General features: G+C 43.5%; 1 protein-coding gene across 2 annotated transcripts in view; it reads left to right on the forward strand.

Moving 5' to 3' along the window:
- The window catches only part of LOC112240173 (neuroserpin), a 49,481-nt gene extending 35,400 nt beyond the window's left edge, over window positions 1–14,081 (forward strand). Inside the window, exons 5-10 of one of the 2 annotated variants that reach the window (XM_042316245.1) lie at window positions 368–572; window positions 1,160–1,257; window positions 8,141–8,227; window positions 13,449–13,489; window positions 13,568–13,593; window positions 13,668–14,081. In XM_042316245.1, the coding sequence (XP_042172179.1) occupies window positions 368–572; window positions 1,160–1,257; window positions 8,141–8,227; window positions 13,449–13,489; window positions 13,568–13,593; window positions 13,668–13,782 (572 nt within the window). In that variant the 3' untranslated portion in view covers window positions 13,783–14,081. Of the gene's footprint in view, window positions 1–367; window positions 573–1,159; window positions 1,258–8,140; window positions 8,228–13,276; window positions 13,388–13,448; window positions 13,490–13,567; window positions 13,594–13,667 lie in introns of those variants that run through there. The other variant, XM_042316244.1, reaches the window with a different exon arrangement.
- The last annotated feature ends 5,573 nt before the right edge of the window (window positions 14,082–19,654 follow it).

A 19,654-nucleotide genomic window follows, 5' to 3' on the forward strand; every position in this document is an offset into this window, starting at 1 on the left:
TCTCTTCTGTCTCTGTCTCTTCTGTCTTCTCTGTCTCTGTCTCCTCTGTCTCTGTCTCTTCTGTCTCTGTCTCCTCTGTCTCTTCTGTCTCTTCTGTCTCTTCTGTCTCTGTCTCCTCTGTCTCTGTCTCCTCTGTCTCTTCTGTCTCTTTTGTCTCTTCTGTCTCTCTCACAACCACAGACTCTTGTCTGATATTGTGTCTCTGACATTGCCAACCTGTCTGTCTGTGTCTGTCTGTGTGTGTGTGTGCCTGTGTGTCTATCTGCCTGTGTGCCTATCTGCCTGAGTGTCTATCTGCCTGTCTGTCTATCTGCCTGTCTGTCTGTCTGTCTGTCTGTGTGTGTGTGTATGTCTGTGTGTGTGTCAGGTGAGTTCAGTGATGGTTCATCCGAGGCAGGTGGTGTGTACCAGGTGTTGGAGATGCCCTATGAAGGAGAGGACATGAGCATGCTGGTGGTGTTACCCAGACAGGAAGTCCCCCTGGCAGTCCTGGAGCCAATCATCAGAGCCCCTCTCTTGGAGGAGTGGGCCAACAATGTCAAGAGGCAGAAGGTGGAGGTCTACCTGCCCAGGTAGATGACAAAACACACACACACATACACACTCACTCACTCACTCACTCACACACACACCGACACACACACTCACTCACTCACTCACACACACACACATACACACTCACTCACTCACTCACACACACACACATACACACTCACTCACTCACTCACACACACACACATACACACTCACTCACACGCTCACTCACTCACACACACACCGACACACACACTCACACGCTCACTCACACACACACACATACACACTCACTCACTCACTCACTCACTCACACACACATACACACTCACTCACACGCTCACTCACTCACACACACACCGACACACACACTCACACGCTCACTCACACACACACACATACACACTCACACGCTCACTCACTCACACACGCTCACTCACACACACACACACACACACACTCACGTTAATCTCTTATATTTACAGTATGTGATGTCAGGTTTGATGTGAGACACACACTGGCTCACACACACTGGCTCACACACACTGGCTCACCCACACACACACACACCACACACACACACACACACACACACTTGTTCCATTGTATGTTTGTGTGTTGTCAGGTTTAAGGTTGAGCAGAAGGTAGACCTGAAGGAGACTCTGCAGGATCTGGGCATCAAGAACATCTTCACGAGAGATGCTGACCTCTCCGCCATGACAGGTGAGATGTTATTGTTGGTCTTTAATTGGAGTGGTTGTGGGGGAAAGTAGGGTCTGAGGAATAAAACAGTGTTGGGTTTAATACATCTAATGTAATTATACAATATGAGGGAACATCCAACAGCATCAGAGAAACGGACCAACCTCCCGGAGAAAGATTCCCTGGCTAATACTCTTGTGTTCGTGTGAATCATCCGTGTGTCATCCTGGTCCCTGTACTTTCAGGGATGAGCTCTGACATCACTTCCTGTCAACAGAGACCAAGCACAAACTTTTCCAAACCAACAGAATAGTTCAACATTGCAGTTTTTAGAGCCTTTATTCTATAAATGTTGGTGATGTAACTATACAACAGCTGTTCAGACAGTTCCCATTGAAATGACCTGCTGTAAACTGAGCAACCAGAGCACTACAGACAGTAACCTATGAAATGACCTGCTGTAAACAGAGCAACCAGAGCACTACAGACAGTAACCTATGAAATGACCTGCTGTAAACAGAGCAACCAGAGCACTACAGACAGTAACCTATGAAATGACCTGCTGTAAACAGAGCAACCAGAGCACTACAGACAGTAACCTATGAAATGACCTGCTGTAAACTGAGCAACCAGAGCACTACAGACAGTAACCTATGAAATGACCTGCTGTAAACAGAGCAACCAGAGCACTACAGACAGTAACCTATGAAATGACCTGCTGTAAACAGAGCAACCAGAGCACTACAGACAGTAACCTATGAAATGACCTGCTGTAAACTGAGCAACCAGAGCACTACAGACAGTAACCTATGAAATGACCTGCTGTAAACTGAGCAACCAGAGCACTACAGACAGTAACCTATGAAATGACCTGCTGTAAACTGAGCAACCAGAGCACTACAGACAGTAACCTATGAAATGACCTGCTGTAAACAGAGCAACCAGAGCACTACAGACAGTAACCTATGAAATGACCTGCTGTAAACAGAGCAACCAGAGCACTACAGACAGTAACCTATGAAATGACCTGCTGTAAACTGAGCAACCAGAGCACTACAGACAGTAACCTATGAAATGACCTGCTGTAAACAGAGCAACCAGAGCACTACAGACAGTAACCTATGAAATGACCTGCTGTAAACAGAGCAACCAGAGCACTACAGACAGTAACCTATGAAATGACCTGCTGTAAACAGAGCAACCAGAGCACTACAGACAGTAACCTATGAAATGACCTGCTGTAAACTGAGCAACCAGAGCACTACAGACAGTAACCTATGAAATGACCTGCTGTAAACAGAGCAACCAGAGCACTACAGACAGTAACCTATGAAATGACCTGCTGTAAACTGAGCAACCAGAGCACTACAGACAGTAACCTATGAAATGACCTGCTGTAAACAGAGCAACCAGAGCACTACAGACAGTAACCTATGAAATGACCTGCTGTAAACAGAGCAACCAGAGCACTACAGACAGTAACCTATGAAATGACCTGCTGTAAACTGAGCAACCAGAGCACTACAGACAGTAACCTATGAAATGACCTGCTGTAAACTGAGCAACCAGAGCACTACAGACAGTAACCTATGAAATGACCTGCTGTGTAAACAGAGCAACCAGAGCACTACAGACAGTAACCTATGAAATGACCTGCTGTAAACAGAGCAACCAGAGCACTACAGACAGTAACCTATGAAATGACCTGCTGTAAACTGAGCAACCAGAGCACTACAGACAGTAACCTATGAAATGACCTGCTGTAAACTGAGCAACCAGTAAACAGAGCAGGGAGCACTGCAGACAGTAACCTATGAAATGACCTGCTGTAAACAGAGCAACCAGAGCACTACAGACAGTAACCTATGAAATGACCTGCTGTAAACAGAGCAACCAGAGCACTACAGACAGTAACCTATGAAATGACCTGCTGTAAACTGAGCAACCAGAGCACTACAGACAGTAACCTATGAAATGACCTGCTGTAAACAGAGCAACCAGAGCACTACAGACAGTAACCTACCTGCTGAAATGACCTGCTGTAAACTGAGCAACCAGAGCACTACAGACAGTAACCTATGAAATGACCTGCTGTAAACAGAGCAACCAGAGCACTACAGACAGTAACCTATGAAATGACCTGCTGTAAACAGAGCAACCAGAGCACTACAGACAGTAACCTATGAAATAACCTGCTGTAAACAGAGCAACCAGAGCACTACAGACAGTAACCTATGAAATGACCTGCTGTAAACAGAGCAACCAGAGCACTACAGACAGTAACCTATGAAATGACCTGCTGTAAACAGAGCAGTAACCAGAAATGAGCACTACAGACAGTAACCTATGAAATGACCTGCTGTAAACAGAGCAACCAGAGCACTACAGACAGTAACCTATGAAATGACCTGCTGTAAACAGAGCAACCAGAGCACTACAGACAGTAACCTATGAAATGACCTGCTGTAAACTGAGCAACCAGAGCACTACAGACAGTAACCTATGAAATGACCTGCTGTAAACAGAGCAACCAGAGCACTACAGACAGTAACCTATGAAATGACCTGCTGTAAACAGAGCAACCAGAGCACTACAGACAGTAACCTATGAAATGACCTGCTGTAAACAGAGCAACCAGAGCACTACAGACAGTAACCTATGAAATGACCTGCTGTAAACAGAGCAACCAGAGCACTACAGACAGTAACCTATGAAATGACCTGCTGTAAACAGAGCAACCAGAGCACTACAGACAGTAACCTATGAAATGACCTGCTGTAAACTGAGCAACCAGAGCACTACAGACAGTAACCTATGAAATGACCTGCTGTAAACTGAGCAACCAGAGCACTACAGACAGTAACCTATGAAATGACCTGCTGTAAACAGAGCAACCAGAGCACTACAGACAGTAACCTATGAAATGACCTGCTGTAAACAGAGCAACCAGAGCACTACAGACAGTAACCTATGAAATGACCTGCTGTAAACTGAGCAACCAGAGCACTACAGACAGTAACCTATGAAATGACCTGCTGTAAACAGAGCAACCAGAGCACTACAGACAGTAACCTATGAAATGACCTGCTGTAAACTGAGCAACCAGAGCACTACAGACAGTAACCTATGAAATGACCTGCTGTAAACAGAGCAACCAGAGCACTACAGACAGTAACCTATGAAATGACCTGCTGTAAACAGAGCAACCAGAGCACTACAGACAGTAACCTATGAAATGACCTGCTGTAAACAGAGCAACCAGAGCACTACAGACAGTAACCTATGAAATGACCTGCTGTAAACTGAGCAACCAGAGCACTACAGACAGTAACCTATGAAATGACCTGCTGTAAACAGAGCAACCAGAGCACTACAGACAGTAACCTATGAAATGACCTGCTGTAAACAGAGCAACCAGAGCACTACAGACAGTAACCTATGAAATGACCTGCTGTAAACAGAGCAACCAGAGCACTACAGACAGTAACCTATGAAATGACCTGCTGTAAACAGAGCAACCAGAGCACTACAGACAGTAACCTATGAAATGACCTGCTGTAAACAGAGCAACCAGAGCACTACAGACAGTAACCTATGAAATGACCTGCTGTAAACAGAGCAACCAGAGCACTACAGACAGTAACCTATGAAATGACCTGCTGTAAACAGAGCAACCAGAGCACTACAGACAGTAACCTGCTGTAAACAGAGCAACCAGAGCACTGAAATGACCTGCTGTAAACAGAGCAACCAGAGCACTACAGACAGTAACCTATGAAATGACCTGCTGTAAACAGAGCAACCAGAGCACTACAGACAGTAACCTATGAAATGACCTGCTGTAAACAGAGCAACCAGAGCACTACAGACAGTAACCTATGAAATGACCTGCTGTAAACAGAGCAACCAGAGCACTACAGACAGTAACCTATGAAATGACCTGCTGTAAACAGAGCAACCAGAGCACTACAGACAGTAACCTATGAAATGACCTGCTGTAAACAGAGCAACCAGAGCACTACAGACAGTAACCTATGAAATGACCTGCTGTAAACAGAGCAACCAGAGCACTACAGACAGTAACCTATGAAATGACCTGCTGTAAACAGAGCAACCAGAGCACTACAGACAGTAACCTATGAAATGACCTGCTGTAAACAGAGCAACCAGAGCACTACAGACAGTAACCTATGAAATGACCTGCTGTAAACAGAGCAACCAGAGCACTACAGACAGTAACCTACCTGAAATGACCTGCTGTAAACAGAGCAACCAGAGCACTACAGACAGTAACCTATGAAATGACCTGCTGTAAACAGAGCAACCAGAGCACTACAGACAGTAACCTATGAAATGACCTGCTGTAAACAGAGCAACCAGAGCACTACAGACAGTAACCTATGAAATGACCTGCTGTAAACAGAGCAACCAGAGCACTACAGACAGTAACCTATGAAATGACCTGCTGTAAGAGCACTACAGACAGTAACCTATGAAATGACCTGCTGTAAACACCAGAGCACTACAGACAGTAACCTATGAAATGACCTGCTGTAAACAGAGCAACCAGAGCACTACAGACAGTAACCTATGAAATGACCTGCTGTAAACAGAGCAACCAGAGCACTACAGACAGTAACCTATGAAATGACCTGCTGTAAACAGAGCAACCAGAGCACTACAGACAGTAACCTATGAAATGACCTGCTGTAAACAGAGCAACCAGAGCACTACAGACAGTAACCTATGAAATGACCTGCTGTAAACAGAGCAACCAGAGCACTACAGACAGTAACCTATGAAATGACCTGCTGTAAACAGAGCAACCAGAGCACTACAGACAGTAACCTATGAAATGACCTGCTGTAAACAGAGCAACCAGAGCACTACAGACAGTAACCTATGAAATGACCTGCTGTAAACAGAGCAACCAGAGCACTACAGACAGTAACCTATGAAATGACCTGCTGTAAACAGAGCAACCAGAGCACTACAGACAGTAACCTATGAAATGACCTGCTGTAAACAGAGCAACCAGAGCACTACAGACAGTAACCTATGAAATGACCTGCTGTAAACAGAGCAACCAGAGCACTACAGACAGTAACCTATGAAATGACCTGCTGTAAACAGAGCAACCAGAGCACTACAGACAGTAACCTATGAAATGACCTGCTGTAAACTGAGCAACCAGAGCACTACAGACAGTAACCTATGAAATGACCTGCTGTAAACTGAGCAACCAGAGCACTACAGACAGTAACCTATGAAATGACCTGCTGTAAACTGAGCAACCAGAGCACTACAGACAGTAACCTATGAAATGACCTGCTGTAAACAGAGAAAGTGACGCTCTCGGGAACTTTCAAATAGAAACCACATTGGCTCAACTCTCCATACATGACTCTGATCAGATGGAAAGAGACACCTCATTCTGAGTGGGTGGGTCAGGTTGACAGAACGGCGCCGCGCGTCAGAGAGGATAAACACAGTTGGAGATCTTTAACAGTCTCAGCCAGGAGTGTTAGAAACACTTTACATGTTGGAGTGTGAAATGAGTCTCCTCTTTTGTGTTTTTACCTTGTGTGTGTGTGTTTGTGTGGTGTGTGTGGTGTGTGTGGTGTGTGGTGTGTGTGGTGTGTGTGTGTGGTGTGTGTGGTGTGTGGTGTGTGTGTATGTGTGTGGTGTGTGTGTGTGGTGTGTGTGGTGTGTGGTGTGTGTGTGTGTGTGTGTGTGGTGTGTGTTTGTGTGGTGTGTGTGGTGTGTGTGGTGTGTGGTGTGTGTGGTGTGTGTGTGTGGTGTGTGTGGTGTGTGGTGTGTGGTGTGTGTGTGTGGTGTGTGTGGTGTGTGTTTGTGTGGTCATCAGAGGACCATTTATATCCCCAGTGTCCCTCTACCTCTACCTCACTGTGTGGTGTGTGTGGTGTGTGGTGTGTGTGGTGTGTGTGTGTGGTGTGTGGTGTGTGTGTGTGGTGTGTGTGGTGTGTGTGGTGTGTGTTTGTGTGGTGTGTGTGTGTGGTGTGTGTGGTGTGTGTTTGTGTGGTGTGTGTGGTGTGTGTGGTGTGTGTTTGTGTGGTGTGTGTGGTGTGTGTGGTGTGTGGTGTGTGTGTGTGTGTGGTGTGTGGTGTGTGTGGTGTGTGTGGTGTGTGGTGTGTGTGGTGTGTGGTGTGTGTGGTGTGTGTGTGTGGTGTGTGTGGTGTGTGGTGTGTGGTGTGTGTGTGTGTGGTGTGTGTGGTGTGTGTTTGTGTGGTGTGTGTGGTGTGTGTGGTGTGTGTGTGTGTGGTGTGTGTGTGTGGTGTGTGTGGTGTGTGTTTGTGTGGTGTGTGTGTGTGGTGTGTGTGGTGTGTGTTTGTGGGGTGTGTGTGGTGTGTGTGGTGTGTGTTTGTGTGGTGTGTGTGGTGTGTGTGGTGTGTGGTGTGTGTGGTGTGTGTGTGTGGTGTGTGTGGTGTGTGGTGTGTGTGTATGTGTGTGTTTGTGTGGTGTGTGTGTGTGTGTGTGTGTGTGTGTGGTGTGTGTTTGTGTGGTGTGTGTGGTGTGTGTGGTGTGTGGTGTATGTGTGTGTGGTGTGTGTGTGTGTGTGTGGTGTGTGTGGTGTGTGGTGTGTGTGTATGTGTGTGGTGTGTGTGTATGTGTGTGTGTGGTGTGTGTGGTGTGTGTGGTGTGTGTGTATGTGTGTGGTGTGTGTGTGTGGTGTGTGTGGTGTGGTGTGTGTGTATGTATGTGGGGTGTGGTGTGGTGTGTGGTGTGTGTGTGTGTGTGGTGTGGTGTGTGTGTATGTATGCGGTGTGTGTGTGGTGTGGTGTGTGGTGTGTGTGTGTGTGTGTGTGTGTGTGTGTGTGTGTGTGTGTGTGTGTGTGTGTGTGTGTGTGTGTGTGTGTGTGTGTGTGTGTGTGTGGTGTTCCAGACGGTAAGGACCTGTTCATTGGGAAGGCGGTTCAGAAGGCCTACCTGGAGGTGACAGAGGAGGGAGCGGAGGGAGCTGCAGGATCAGGTGACCTTGTGGTTGCATCATCACCTCTTCACCTCCACCACCCCTCATCAGAGGACCTCTTTATATCCTGTCCACTTTCTCTATTACCCTTACTGACCTCATCGTTACCTTCCTGGAATTACATTCTGTCTGCCTTGTCTACCCCCTTTCTCTCTCTCTCTACCTCTACCTCTACCTCTCTCTCTCCCTCTCTCTCTCTCTACCTCTACCTCTACCTCTCCCTCTCTCTCTCTCTCTCTCTCTCTCTCTGTCTGTCTCTCTCTCTCTCTCTCTCTACCTCTACCTCTCCCTCTCTCTCTCCCTCTCTCTCTCTACCTCTGTCTCTCTCTCTCTCTCTCTCTCTCTCTCTCTCTCTCTCTACCTCTACCTCTCCCTCTCTCTCTCCCTCTCTCTACCTCTACCTCTACCTCTCTCTCTCTCTCTCCCTCTCTCTACTCTACCTCTACCTCTCCCTCTCTCTCTCCCTCTCCCTCTCTCTCCCTCTCTCTCTCTCTCTCTCTCTCTCTCTCTCTCTCTGTCTCTCTCTCCCTCTCTCTACCTCTACCTCTACCTCTCCCTCTCTCTACCTCTACCTCTCCCTCTCTCTCTGTCTCTCTTTCTCTCTCAAATTTCAAATTCAAATTCAAGCTGCTTTATTGGCATGAAAAACATTGTGTCAATAGCAACAATGTATACAATATACATTGTGACAAAAATATAAATGATAGCAAATAATAATATAAAATGGTAGTAAATAATAATACAACATTAAATATAATAATAATAACAATAAAATGGTAACAGTCAATAGTAGAAATGTAATAAATATAAAATCAAATTATGGAAAATGAAACTATAACTAACTTATAACTAAATAACGGTCATCTTCTTCTTTATATCAGTACTACAACTACAATCATCATTACTACGACTACTACTACCGTCACTAAACTGTTATCACTACCATTACCACCCATATTTGGAATGATAAACATTAATAATTATAGTAATAACAATAATAGTAATAATAAGTAAGTTACTGTTTACTATGCAGATGTTATTATTCAGTGTCCCTCAGGCTATGGCAGGAAAATACATATTTGGCTGCAAGAGGAGCCATTGCTCCTTCGCCCAGGAGTATTCTTAGTTTTTCCTCTGGGTTCAATTTGTAAAAATGTGGAATATATGTAGTCATTTCTGTGAATAATGAATCTCTTTGTGAGGAATATTTATCACAGTAAAGGAGAAAGTGCATCTCTGTCTCTACCTCCCCTGTCATGCAGTGACCACATACACGCTCCTCTTTGGGTAGCCATGTCTTTTTATGTCTGCCGGTTTTTATTGCCAATCGGTGATCACTCAGCCTGTACTTGGTAAGGATCTGTCTCTGCTTCGCATCTCTGACAGAGTAGAGATAATCAGCCAATTCATATTCTCTGTTTAGGGTCAGATAGCAATTTAGTCGGCTTTGGGATTTTGTTTCGTTTTTCCAGTATTGTAAATATGATTCCTTTGATTGGTTCATGATTTTGCTTATTGGAATTCTTTCTTTTGAAGCAGTGCTGGTGTCAGCTTGGTTGGTGAGGTCCAACACCAGCTGACTGAGACTCGTTTCTCTCTCTGTCTCTCCTCTCTCTCTCTCTCTCTCTCTCTCACTCTCCTACCTCTAGTACTCTGTTCTCTTCCCTCTCTCTCTCTCTTGTCTCTCTCTCTCTACCTCTACCTGTCTATCTCTACCTCTATCTCTCTCTACCTCTATTTCTCTCTCTACCTCTCTCTCTCTCTACCTCTCTCTCTGTCTCTCTCTCTTTACCTCTATATATCTCTCTCTCTATTCATCTACTCTCTCTCTCTACCTCTCTCTCTCTCTCTCTCTCTGTCTCTCTCCACCTCTACCTCTCTCTACCTCTACCTCTCTATCTCTACCTCTATCTCTCTCTACCTCTCTTTCTCGCTCTACTCTCTCTCTCTACCTCTCTCTACCTCTCTCCCTACCTCTACCTCTACCTCTACCTCTGTTGTCTTCTCACTCTACCTCTCTATCTCTGTCTATCTCCCTCTACCTCTCTTTCTCGCTCTACCTACTCTCTCTCTACCTCTCTCTCTCTACCCACTCTACCTCTGTCTCTCTCACTCTCTACCTCTGTTGTCTCTCTACTCTACTCTGTCTCTCTCTACCTCTCTCTCTCTCTCTCTACCTCTCTCTGTCTATCTCTCTCTCTACTCTCTCTCTCTCTATCTCTCTCTACATCTCTCTCTCACTCTATCTCTCTCTACCTCTCTCTCTCCATCTATTAGTACTCTGTCTCTTTTCTATTCTTCTTGTCAATCTCTGTCAGAGTCGATCCTGTGTGTTGTCTTCCCACTGTAGTACTGTGTTGTCTTCCCACTGTAGTACTGTGTTGTCTTCCCACTGGAGTACTGTGTTGTCTTCCCACTGTAGTACTGTGTTGTCTTCCCACTGTAGTACTGTGTTGTCTTCCCACTGTAGTACTGTGTTGTCTTCCCACTGTAGTACTGTGTTGTCTTCCCACTGTAGTACTGTGTTGTCTTCCCACTGTAGTACTGTGTTGTCTTCCCACTGTAGTACTGTGTTGTCTTCCCACTGTAGTACTGTGTTGTCTTCCCACTGTAGTACTGTGTTGTCTTCCCACTGTAAGTACTGTGTTGTCTTCCCACTGTAGTACTGTGTTGTCTTCCCACTGTAGTACTGTGTTGTCTTCCCACTGTAGTACTGTGTTGTCTTCCCACTGTAGTACTGTGTTGTCTTCCCACTGTAGTACTGTGTTGTCTTCCCACTGTAGTACTGTGTTGTCTTCCCACTGTAAGTACTGTGTTGTCTTACTGTGTTGTCTTCCCACTGTAGTACTGTGTTGTCTTCCCACTGTAGTACTGTGTTGTCTTCCCACTGTAGTACTGTGTTGTCTTCCCACTGTAGTACTGTGTTGTCTTCCCACTGTAGTACTGTGTTGTCTTCCCACTGTAATACTGTGTTGTCTTCCCACTGTAGTACTGTGTTGTCTTCCCACTGTAGTACTGTGTTGTCTTCCCACTGTAGTACTGTGTTGTCTTCCCACTGTAGTACTGTGTTGTCTTCCCACTGTAGTACTGTGTTGTCTTCCCACTGTAGTACTGTGTTGTCTTCCCACTGTAGTACTGTGTTGTCTTCCCACTGTAGTACTGTGTTGTCTTCCCACTGTAGTACTGTGTTGTCTTCCCACTGTAGTACTGTGTTGTCTTCCCACTGTAGTACTGTGTTGTCTTCCCACTGTAGTACTGTGTTGTCTTCCCACTGTAGTACTGTGTTGTCTTCCCACTGTAGTACTGTGTTGTCTTCCCACTGTAGTACTGTGTTGTCTTCCCACTGTAGTACTGTGTTGTCTTCCCACTGTAGTACTGTGTTGTCTTCCCACTGTAGTACTGTGTTGTCTTCCCACTGTAGTACTGTGTTGTCTTCCCCCTGTAGTACTGTGTTGTCTTCCCCCTGTAGTACTGTGTTGTCTTCCCCCTGTAGTACTGTGTTGTCTTCTCACTGCAGTACTGTGTTGTCTTCCCCCTGCAGTAATGTGTTGTCTTCCCCCTGTAGTACTGTGTTGTCTTCCCACTGTAGTACTGTGTTGTCTTCTCACTGCAGTACTGTGTTCCATATGAATGATATATAAACAGGTCTTCTCACTGCAGTACTGTGTTCCATATGAATGATATATAAACAGGTCTTCTCACTGTAGTACTGTGTTCCATATGAATGATATATAAACAGGTCTTCTCACTGCAGTACTGTGTTGTCTTCTCACTGCAGTACTGTGTTGTCTTCTCACTGCAGTACTGTGTTCCATATGAATGATATATAAACAGGTCTTCTCACTGCAGTACTGTGTTCCATATGAATGATATATAAACAGGTCTTCTCACTGCAGTACTGTGTTCCATATGAATGATATATAAACAGGTCTTCTCACTGTAGTACTGTGTTCCATATGAATGATATATAAACAGGTCTTCTCACTGTAGTACTGTGTTCCATATGAATGATATATAAACAGGTCTTCTCACTGTAGTACTGTGTTCCATATGAATGATATATAAACAGGTCTTCTCACTGCAGTACTGTGTTCCATATGAATGATACAGTATATAAACAGGTCTTCTCACTGTAGTACTGTGTTCCATATGAATGATATATAAACAGGTCTTCTCACTGTAGTACTGTGTTCCATATGAATGATATATAAACAGGTCTTCTCACTGCAGTACTGTGTTCCATATGAATGATATATAAACAGGTCTTCTCACTGCAGTACTGTGTTCCATATGAATGATACAGTATATAAACAGGTCTTCTCACTGCAGTACTGTGTTCCATATGAATGATATATAAACAGGTCTTCTCACTGCAGTACTGTGTTCCATATGAATGATATATAAACAGGTCTTCTCACTGCAGTACTGTGTTCCATATGAATGATATATAAACAGGTCTTCTCACTGCAGTACTGTGTTCCATATGAATGATACAGTATATAAACAGGTCTTCTCACTGCAGTACTGTGTTCCATATGAATGATACAGTATATCAACAGGTCTTCTCACTGCAGTACTGTGTTCCATATGAATGATACAGTATATAAACAGGTCTTCTCACTGCAGTACTGTGTTCCATATGAATGATACAGTATATAAACAGGTCTTCTCACTGCAGTACTGTGTTCCATATGAATGATACAGTATATAAACAGGTCTTCTCACTGCAGTACTGTGTTCCATATGAATGATACAGTATATAAACAGGTCTTCTCACCGCAGTACTGTGTTCCAAATGAATGATATAGTATATAAACAGTGCCCCTCCTGCTGACTGTTCAGTGTCAGTCAATGTAAATGACACTCAATTGTATACTCCTCGCCTCCTTCATAAAACCCATTGGAGGAGAAGGGCAGATGGGAGGGACTCCTGGCTTTCTTATCCAATGGGTTTTGAGAAGGAGGCAAGGAGAAAGGAGAGAGAAGTATGCAACTGAGAATCTTCCCTGTGTGTTGAATGTTTTCTCTCTCCCTCTCTGTGTCCTGTAGGAATGATAGCCCTCACCAGGACTCTGGTTCTGTCCCCTCAGGTCATGAATGTTCTCTCTCTCTCTCTCCCTCTCTGTGTCCTGTAGGAATGATAGCCCCCACCAGGACTCTGGTTCTGTCCCCTCAGGTCATGAATGTTCTCTCTCTCTCTCTCCCTCTCTGTGTCCTGTAGGAATGATAGCCCTCACCAGGACTCTGGTTCTGTACCCTCAGGTCATGGTCCTGAATCATAGCCCTTCTTCTTCATCAGGTCAGAAACCTGTGTCCTGTAGGAACAGGTGTTCTGTTCAGGTCATGGCTGATCATCTTGTCTGTCTGTCTGTCTGTCTGTCTGTCTGTCTGTCGTCCGTCCAGTCAGTCTCTGTCTCCTTCTCTATGTGTCTGACCCTAGTGTCTTCTCTGACGGTTTCTTTCTCTCCTCCTCTCCAGGTTCTATCCTGTTCATGGGCAGGGTTATGACGCCAGAGGTCATCGACCCTACTGACTTCGACAACGACTCCATGTAACTATGAAGACGTCCAATTGGATTCCAGTGTGCTGCTATCCTGCTATGAGGTCATATGCTCAAAACCAATCAGATCCAGGCAAAACGAGGCCATAAACACAACCTTTCCTCTCCCCGTCGCTGGCTGTGTTTTTATACTCTTATCGAGAATATATATTATTCCTATTCTATATATTATATATACATATAATGTGACTGTGTTTTGATACTGTAAGCTTTAACCACAAGAGAGAGGGAGAGAGATGTAAATACAAAACATGAATAAAAGTATGAGGACACCTGCTCATTGAACATCTCATTCCAAACTCATGGGCATTATTATGGAGTTGGTTCCCCCTTTGCTGCTATGACAGCCTCCACTCTTCTGGGAAGGCTTTTTCCACTAGATGTTGGAACATTGCTGAGGGGACTTGCTTCCATTCAGCCACAAGAGCATTAGTGAGGTCGGGCACTGGTGTTGGGCGATTAGGCCTGGCTCGTAGTCGGCTTTACAATTCATCCCAAAGGTGTTCGATGGGGTTGCGGTCAGGGTTCTGTGCAGGCCAGTCAAGTTCTCTCACACTGATCTCGACAAACCATTTCCGTATCGCTTTGTGCACGGGGGTATTGTTAAACAGGAAAGGGCCTTGCCCAAACTGTTGCCACAAAGTTGGAAGCACAGAATTGTCTAGAATATCATTGTTTGCTGTAGCGTTAATATTTCCCTTCACTGGAACTAAGGAGCCTGAACCGTGAAGAACAGCACCAGACCATTATTCCTCCTCCACCAAACTTTACAGTTGGCACTATGCATTGGGGCAGGTAGTGTTCTCCTGGCATCTGCCAAACCCAGATTCGTCCATCAGATTGCTTGATGGTGAAGCGTCATTCATCGCTCCAGAGAACGCGTTTCCACTGCTCCAGAGTCCAAAGGCGGCGAGCTTTAAACCACTCCAGCCAACGCTTGGCATTGCGCATGGTGATGTTAGGCCTGTGTGCGGCTGCTCGGTCATGGAAACTCATTTCATGAAGCTCCCGACAAACAGTTATTTTGCTGACGTTGCTTCCAGGGGCAGTTTGGAACTCGGTAGTGAGTGTTGCAACCGAGGACAGAAGTTGTACACGCTACGAGCTTCAGCACTCAGCAGTCCCGTTCTGTGAGCTTGTGTGGCCTACCACTTTGCAGCTGAGCCGTTGTTACTCCTAGACGTTTCCACTTCACAATAACAGCACTTAGTTGACCGGGGCAGGTCTAGCAGGGCAAAAATTTGAGGAACTGAATTTTTGGATAGGTGCACAATGAAAGTCACTGAACTCTTCAGTACGGGTCATTCTACTGCCAATGTTTGTCCATGGAGATTGCATGGCTGTGTGCTCGATTTTATTACGCTAGTCAGCAACGGGTGTGGCTGAAATAGCCGAATTCACTCATTTGAATGGGTGTCCACATACTTTTGAAAATATTAAAGAAAAGTAATGTTTTCTTTTATCTATTGGATCAGTAGAAATAAATTATATATCCATGCACTGCTCCTTTAAATTCACTAGCCTCACACACACACACACACACACACACACTGTCGTCTTAAGGTGTGTCTCCCAAACCACCACCATCATATCCTTGTACATTAACTACTGTCTTTAGATACCAGACTAGATATTTATTGCAACAACAACAACAACAACAACGTGTGCAGATCATTTATGTATTTAATCACACAGAATCTTAGTAATTCTATCTTGGTTCCTCTTTAAAAAAAAAAAAGATGCTAAAAGTACTTGGTTACAATCCTGATGAACTAATATGCCTTATGAGTTGTTGATTTTAGTGGAGGTGTTTTTTGCAGGTAGGTGAATCGGTTGCTAAGAGGTGTGTGCAGTTGGAGACGGCGATGAAACAGGGAGAAATTATAAACACCAGCTGTATTTACTCTTTTACTTGAAAATTAAATATCAACGTGTTCCAGTTACAATTGTCTGGTGTCTTTTTGTATATAACTGTATTGAATTGTATTTGGTAAATCTACTTTATATTAAATTGCTCTTATACCTGTGCAGTAGCATTGTGATTACTCTACACTCTACACTACTTTATATTAAATTGCTCTTATACCTGTGCAGTAGCATTGTGATTACTCTACACTCTACTCTAATGATAACCCTCTGAGGTAAAAGGCCATATAACAATATTGTCACGTTAAGACTGGAAATGACCTTGACAAGCCCTCTGGATGCATCACTATACCTCACAGCAGCAAGAACAGAGTAGGCCTATACCAAATCTGAGCAATATTATTTTTGGGGGCAAGTATAGGACCATCATTTCGCATGGAAGGGGGGAGAGAGATCTGATCACAGAAGTAGACAATGGCACACTGGAGGACAGACAAGACTAGGGAATGAGGCTGCAGCTCAGAGGCTTCCTCTCATCATTGCAGATGATGGAAAGGAAGCTGTGGGCATTATCAAATCACTACAGAACCATGCTGGCAGCATTATCATATCACAACAGAACCATGTTGGCAGCATTATCATATCACTACAGAACCATGTTGGCAACATTATCATATCACTACAGAACCATGTTGGCAACATTATCATATCACTACAGAACCATGTTGGCAACATTATCATATCACTACAGAACCATGTTGTCAACATTATCATATCACTACAGAACCATGTTGTCAACATTATCATATCACTACAGAACCATGTTGTCAACATTATCATATCACTACAGAACCATGTTGTCAACATTATCATATCACTACAGAACCATGTTGTCAAGATTATCATATCACTACAGAACCATGTTGTCAACATTGTCATATCACTACAGAACCATGTTGTCAACATTATCATATCACTACAGAACCATGTTGTCAACATTATCATACAATGTAGGCAGTATAATATAATTACAGAACAATGTAGGCAGTATAATATAATTACAGAACAATGTAGACAGTATAATATAATTACAGAACAATGTAGACAGTATAATATAATTACAGAACAATGTAGACAGTATAATATAATTACAGAACAATGTAGGCAGTATAATTACAGAACAATGTAGACAGTATAATATAATTACACGACAATGTAGGCAGTATAATATAATTACAGAACAATGTAGACAGTATAATATAATTACAGAACAATGTAGGCAGTATAATATAAGTAAATGACAATGTAGGCAGTATAATATAATTACAGAACAATGTAGACAGTATAATATAATTACAGAACAATGTAGGCAGTATAATTACAGAACAATGTAGACAGTATAATATAATTACACGACAATGTAGGCAGTATAATATAATTACACGACAATGTAAGCAGTATAATATAATTACAGAACAATGTAGGCAGTATAATTACAGAACAATGTAGACAGTATAATATAATTACAGAACAATGTAGACAGTATAATATAATTACAGAACAATGTAGACAGTATAATATAATTACAGAACAATGTAGACAGTATAATATAATTACAGAACAATGTAGACAGTATAATATAATTACAGAACAATGTAGACAGTATAATATAATTACAGAACAATGTAGACAGTATAATATAATTACAGAACAATGTAGGCAGTATAATATAATTACAGAACAATGTTAGGCAGTATAATATAATTACAGAACAATGTAGACAGTATAATATAATTACAGAACAATGTAGACAGTATAATATAATTACAGAACAATGTAGACAGTATAATATAATTACAGAACAATGTAGACAGTATAATATAATTACAGAACAATGTAGACAGTATAATATAATTACAGAACAATGTAGGCAGTATAATTACAGAACAATGTAGACAGTATAATATAAGTAAATGACAATGTAGGCAGTATAATATAAGTAAATGACAATGTAGGCAGTATAATATAATTACAGGACAATGTAGGCAGTATAATATAATTACAGAACAATGTAGGCAGTATAATCATATCATTACAGAAGCCACTTCATACTATTTACATGTGCTATTGAGAGGTCAATGTCCGAGATGGACGAGCCACTGTGGGTTCAGTCACGGGGTGAGTGGGATGTAGAACAGCGTTCTTCCCGAAGATCTATTCATTTGGTATTCAGGTCCAATAGTGAGCACCACTGTACAGCGCAGCACGTCCTGTCCCAGAACGTGATTGATCAGCACGCACATGACCCCACAGTTAATTGAATCAAAGGTTGTTGGAGGCCTTGCGCCAGAATAAAAGTGGGAAAGTCCTTCATTCGCTTCAAGCACAGACTGCTTTCCTTTGAGCTCAAATTCAATTGTGTTTATGGGGAATGGAGCATTAATCTATATCTTTCTCATATTTCATGTTTTTTTTCCTCAAACCAAGAAAAGCACATTTCTGTATTTAAAGGATGCAATAAAACGAAACAAGCATGATCACTTTTGTGTTTAATTAAAAGCAATCAATAATATTCTAATTTATTTCTTAAAGGAATGCTACTCAATCAAAATATGTGATAGGACTCCCAAGTGGCGCAGCGGTCTAAGGCACTGATCAGTACTAGAGGCGTCACTACAGAGCCAGGTTCGATCCCGGGCTGTGTCGCAGCTGACCGCGACCCAGAGACCCATGAGGTGGCGCAAAATTGGCCCAGCGTCGTCCGTGTTAGGAAGGGTTTGGCCTGTTGGGAAGTCCTTGTCCCATCGCGCTCTAGCGACTCCTTGTGGCGACTGGGCACATGCACGCTGACTGCGGTCGCCAGCTGTACGATGTTTCCTCCGACACATTGGTGTGGCTGGCTTCTGGGTTAAGCGAGCAGTGTGTCTGGGCAGGGTTACTACTATAGCTCATTAGAAACGCATTGAATAACATATTCATAAATGGCAACAAAAAAAATACAGTCAACAAAATAAGGAGCAAAGGAACAAGGTTTTAAAGTGTCTGTCCTATATCTACACATAGGCCCAATTTAACTCCTTTTTTTAGGGTAGGCACAAAATGACCTCCGCACTTCCATAAATGTTTTACAAACCAGGTACTGGTTACATTCAGAAGAATCCCGTGACACTTGTGGGGGTCTTAGAGCGAAACGGAGAAACTCCCCTTTCCACAGGGGGGGTCACATTCGTTTGCAGCGCAAACCGTTCGGACGCTACAAACAGAATTTGGCACATCAATGGTGTTGACTTCAGACCAGTCCTGTGGGGCTTGTGCGGTAGAGAAAAACGGAGAGCACCATCTTGCTCGTGAGAGCCTCATCTTTCCATGGCCTATAAAGTAGTTTTTCGGACCCTACAGACATTTTCGTTAAAGTACTGATTTTCGGGATGTCTCATGGTCTGACAAACACCAGGCTAACTGAGAATGGTTTTAAACATTATGCATTTGATCATTTCCACCTCTGCTGACCTGACCGAGTGTCTTTGTCTTTATGTACTGGAATCTAAATGACCCCTGTACATTTCCCTCCTGCCTGTGAGACACAGAGATAACTTGGTGACACAACCTACGCGAGTGACCTGCCCCCGGTGACCTGCCTCTGCCGCTCTGCGAGCGCACACAGACGCAGGTCTCTGTATGCGTCCAGACACTGGAGCAGTCGTTACGCCAGGACTAACCGGGCAGTTCGCCCCCTGGGAAACTACAGCGTTGTACTACTACGCTCCGTTCATAACGTGCTAAAGGCCAAAGAAATTCGGTATAACTTTAGGAGATGTCCGAAAGGTGGGTAAAATGGCCAATTCATTTTTTTATGTTGTCATTTATTCTTCCGTTGAGCAGTGCTTGAAGTTGAATTATTATTATTATTATTTTGTTTTACAAATGTAGACTTAACAAGCAAAAAGTGTTGACTAGTTTGCATGTCGACTAGGTGATTTTTCCTTCTGTAGTCTTTCATT

This window comes from Oncorhynchus tshawytscha, unplaced genomic scaffold (genome assembly GCF_018296145.1).
Source record: "Oncorhynchus tshawytscha isolate Ot180627B unplaced genomic scaffold, Otsh_v2.0 Un_contig_6598_pilon_pilon, whole genome shotgun sequence".
Classification (NCBI taxonomy): domain Eukaryota; kingdom Metazoa; phylum Chordata; class Actinopteri; order Salmoniformes; family Salmonidae; genus Oncorhynchus; species Oncorhynchus tshawytscha.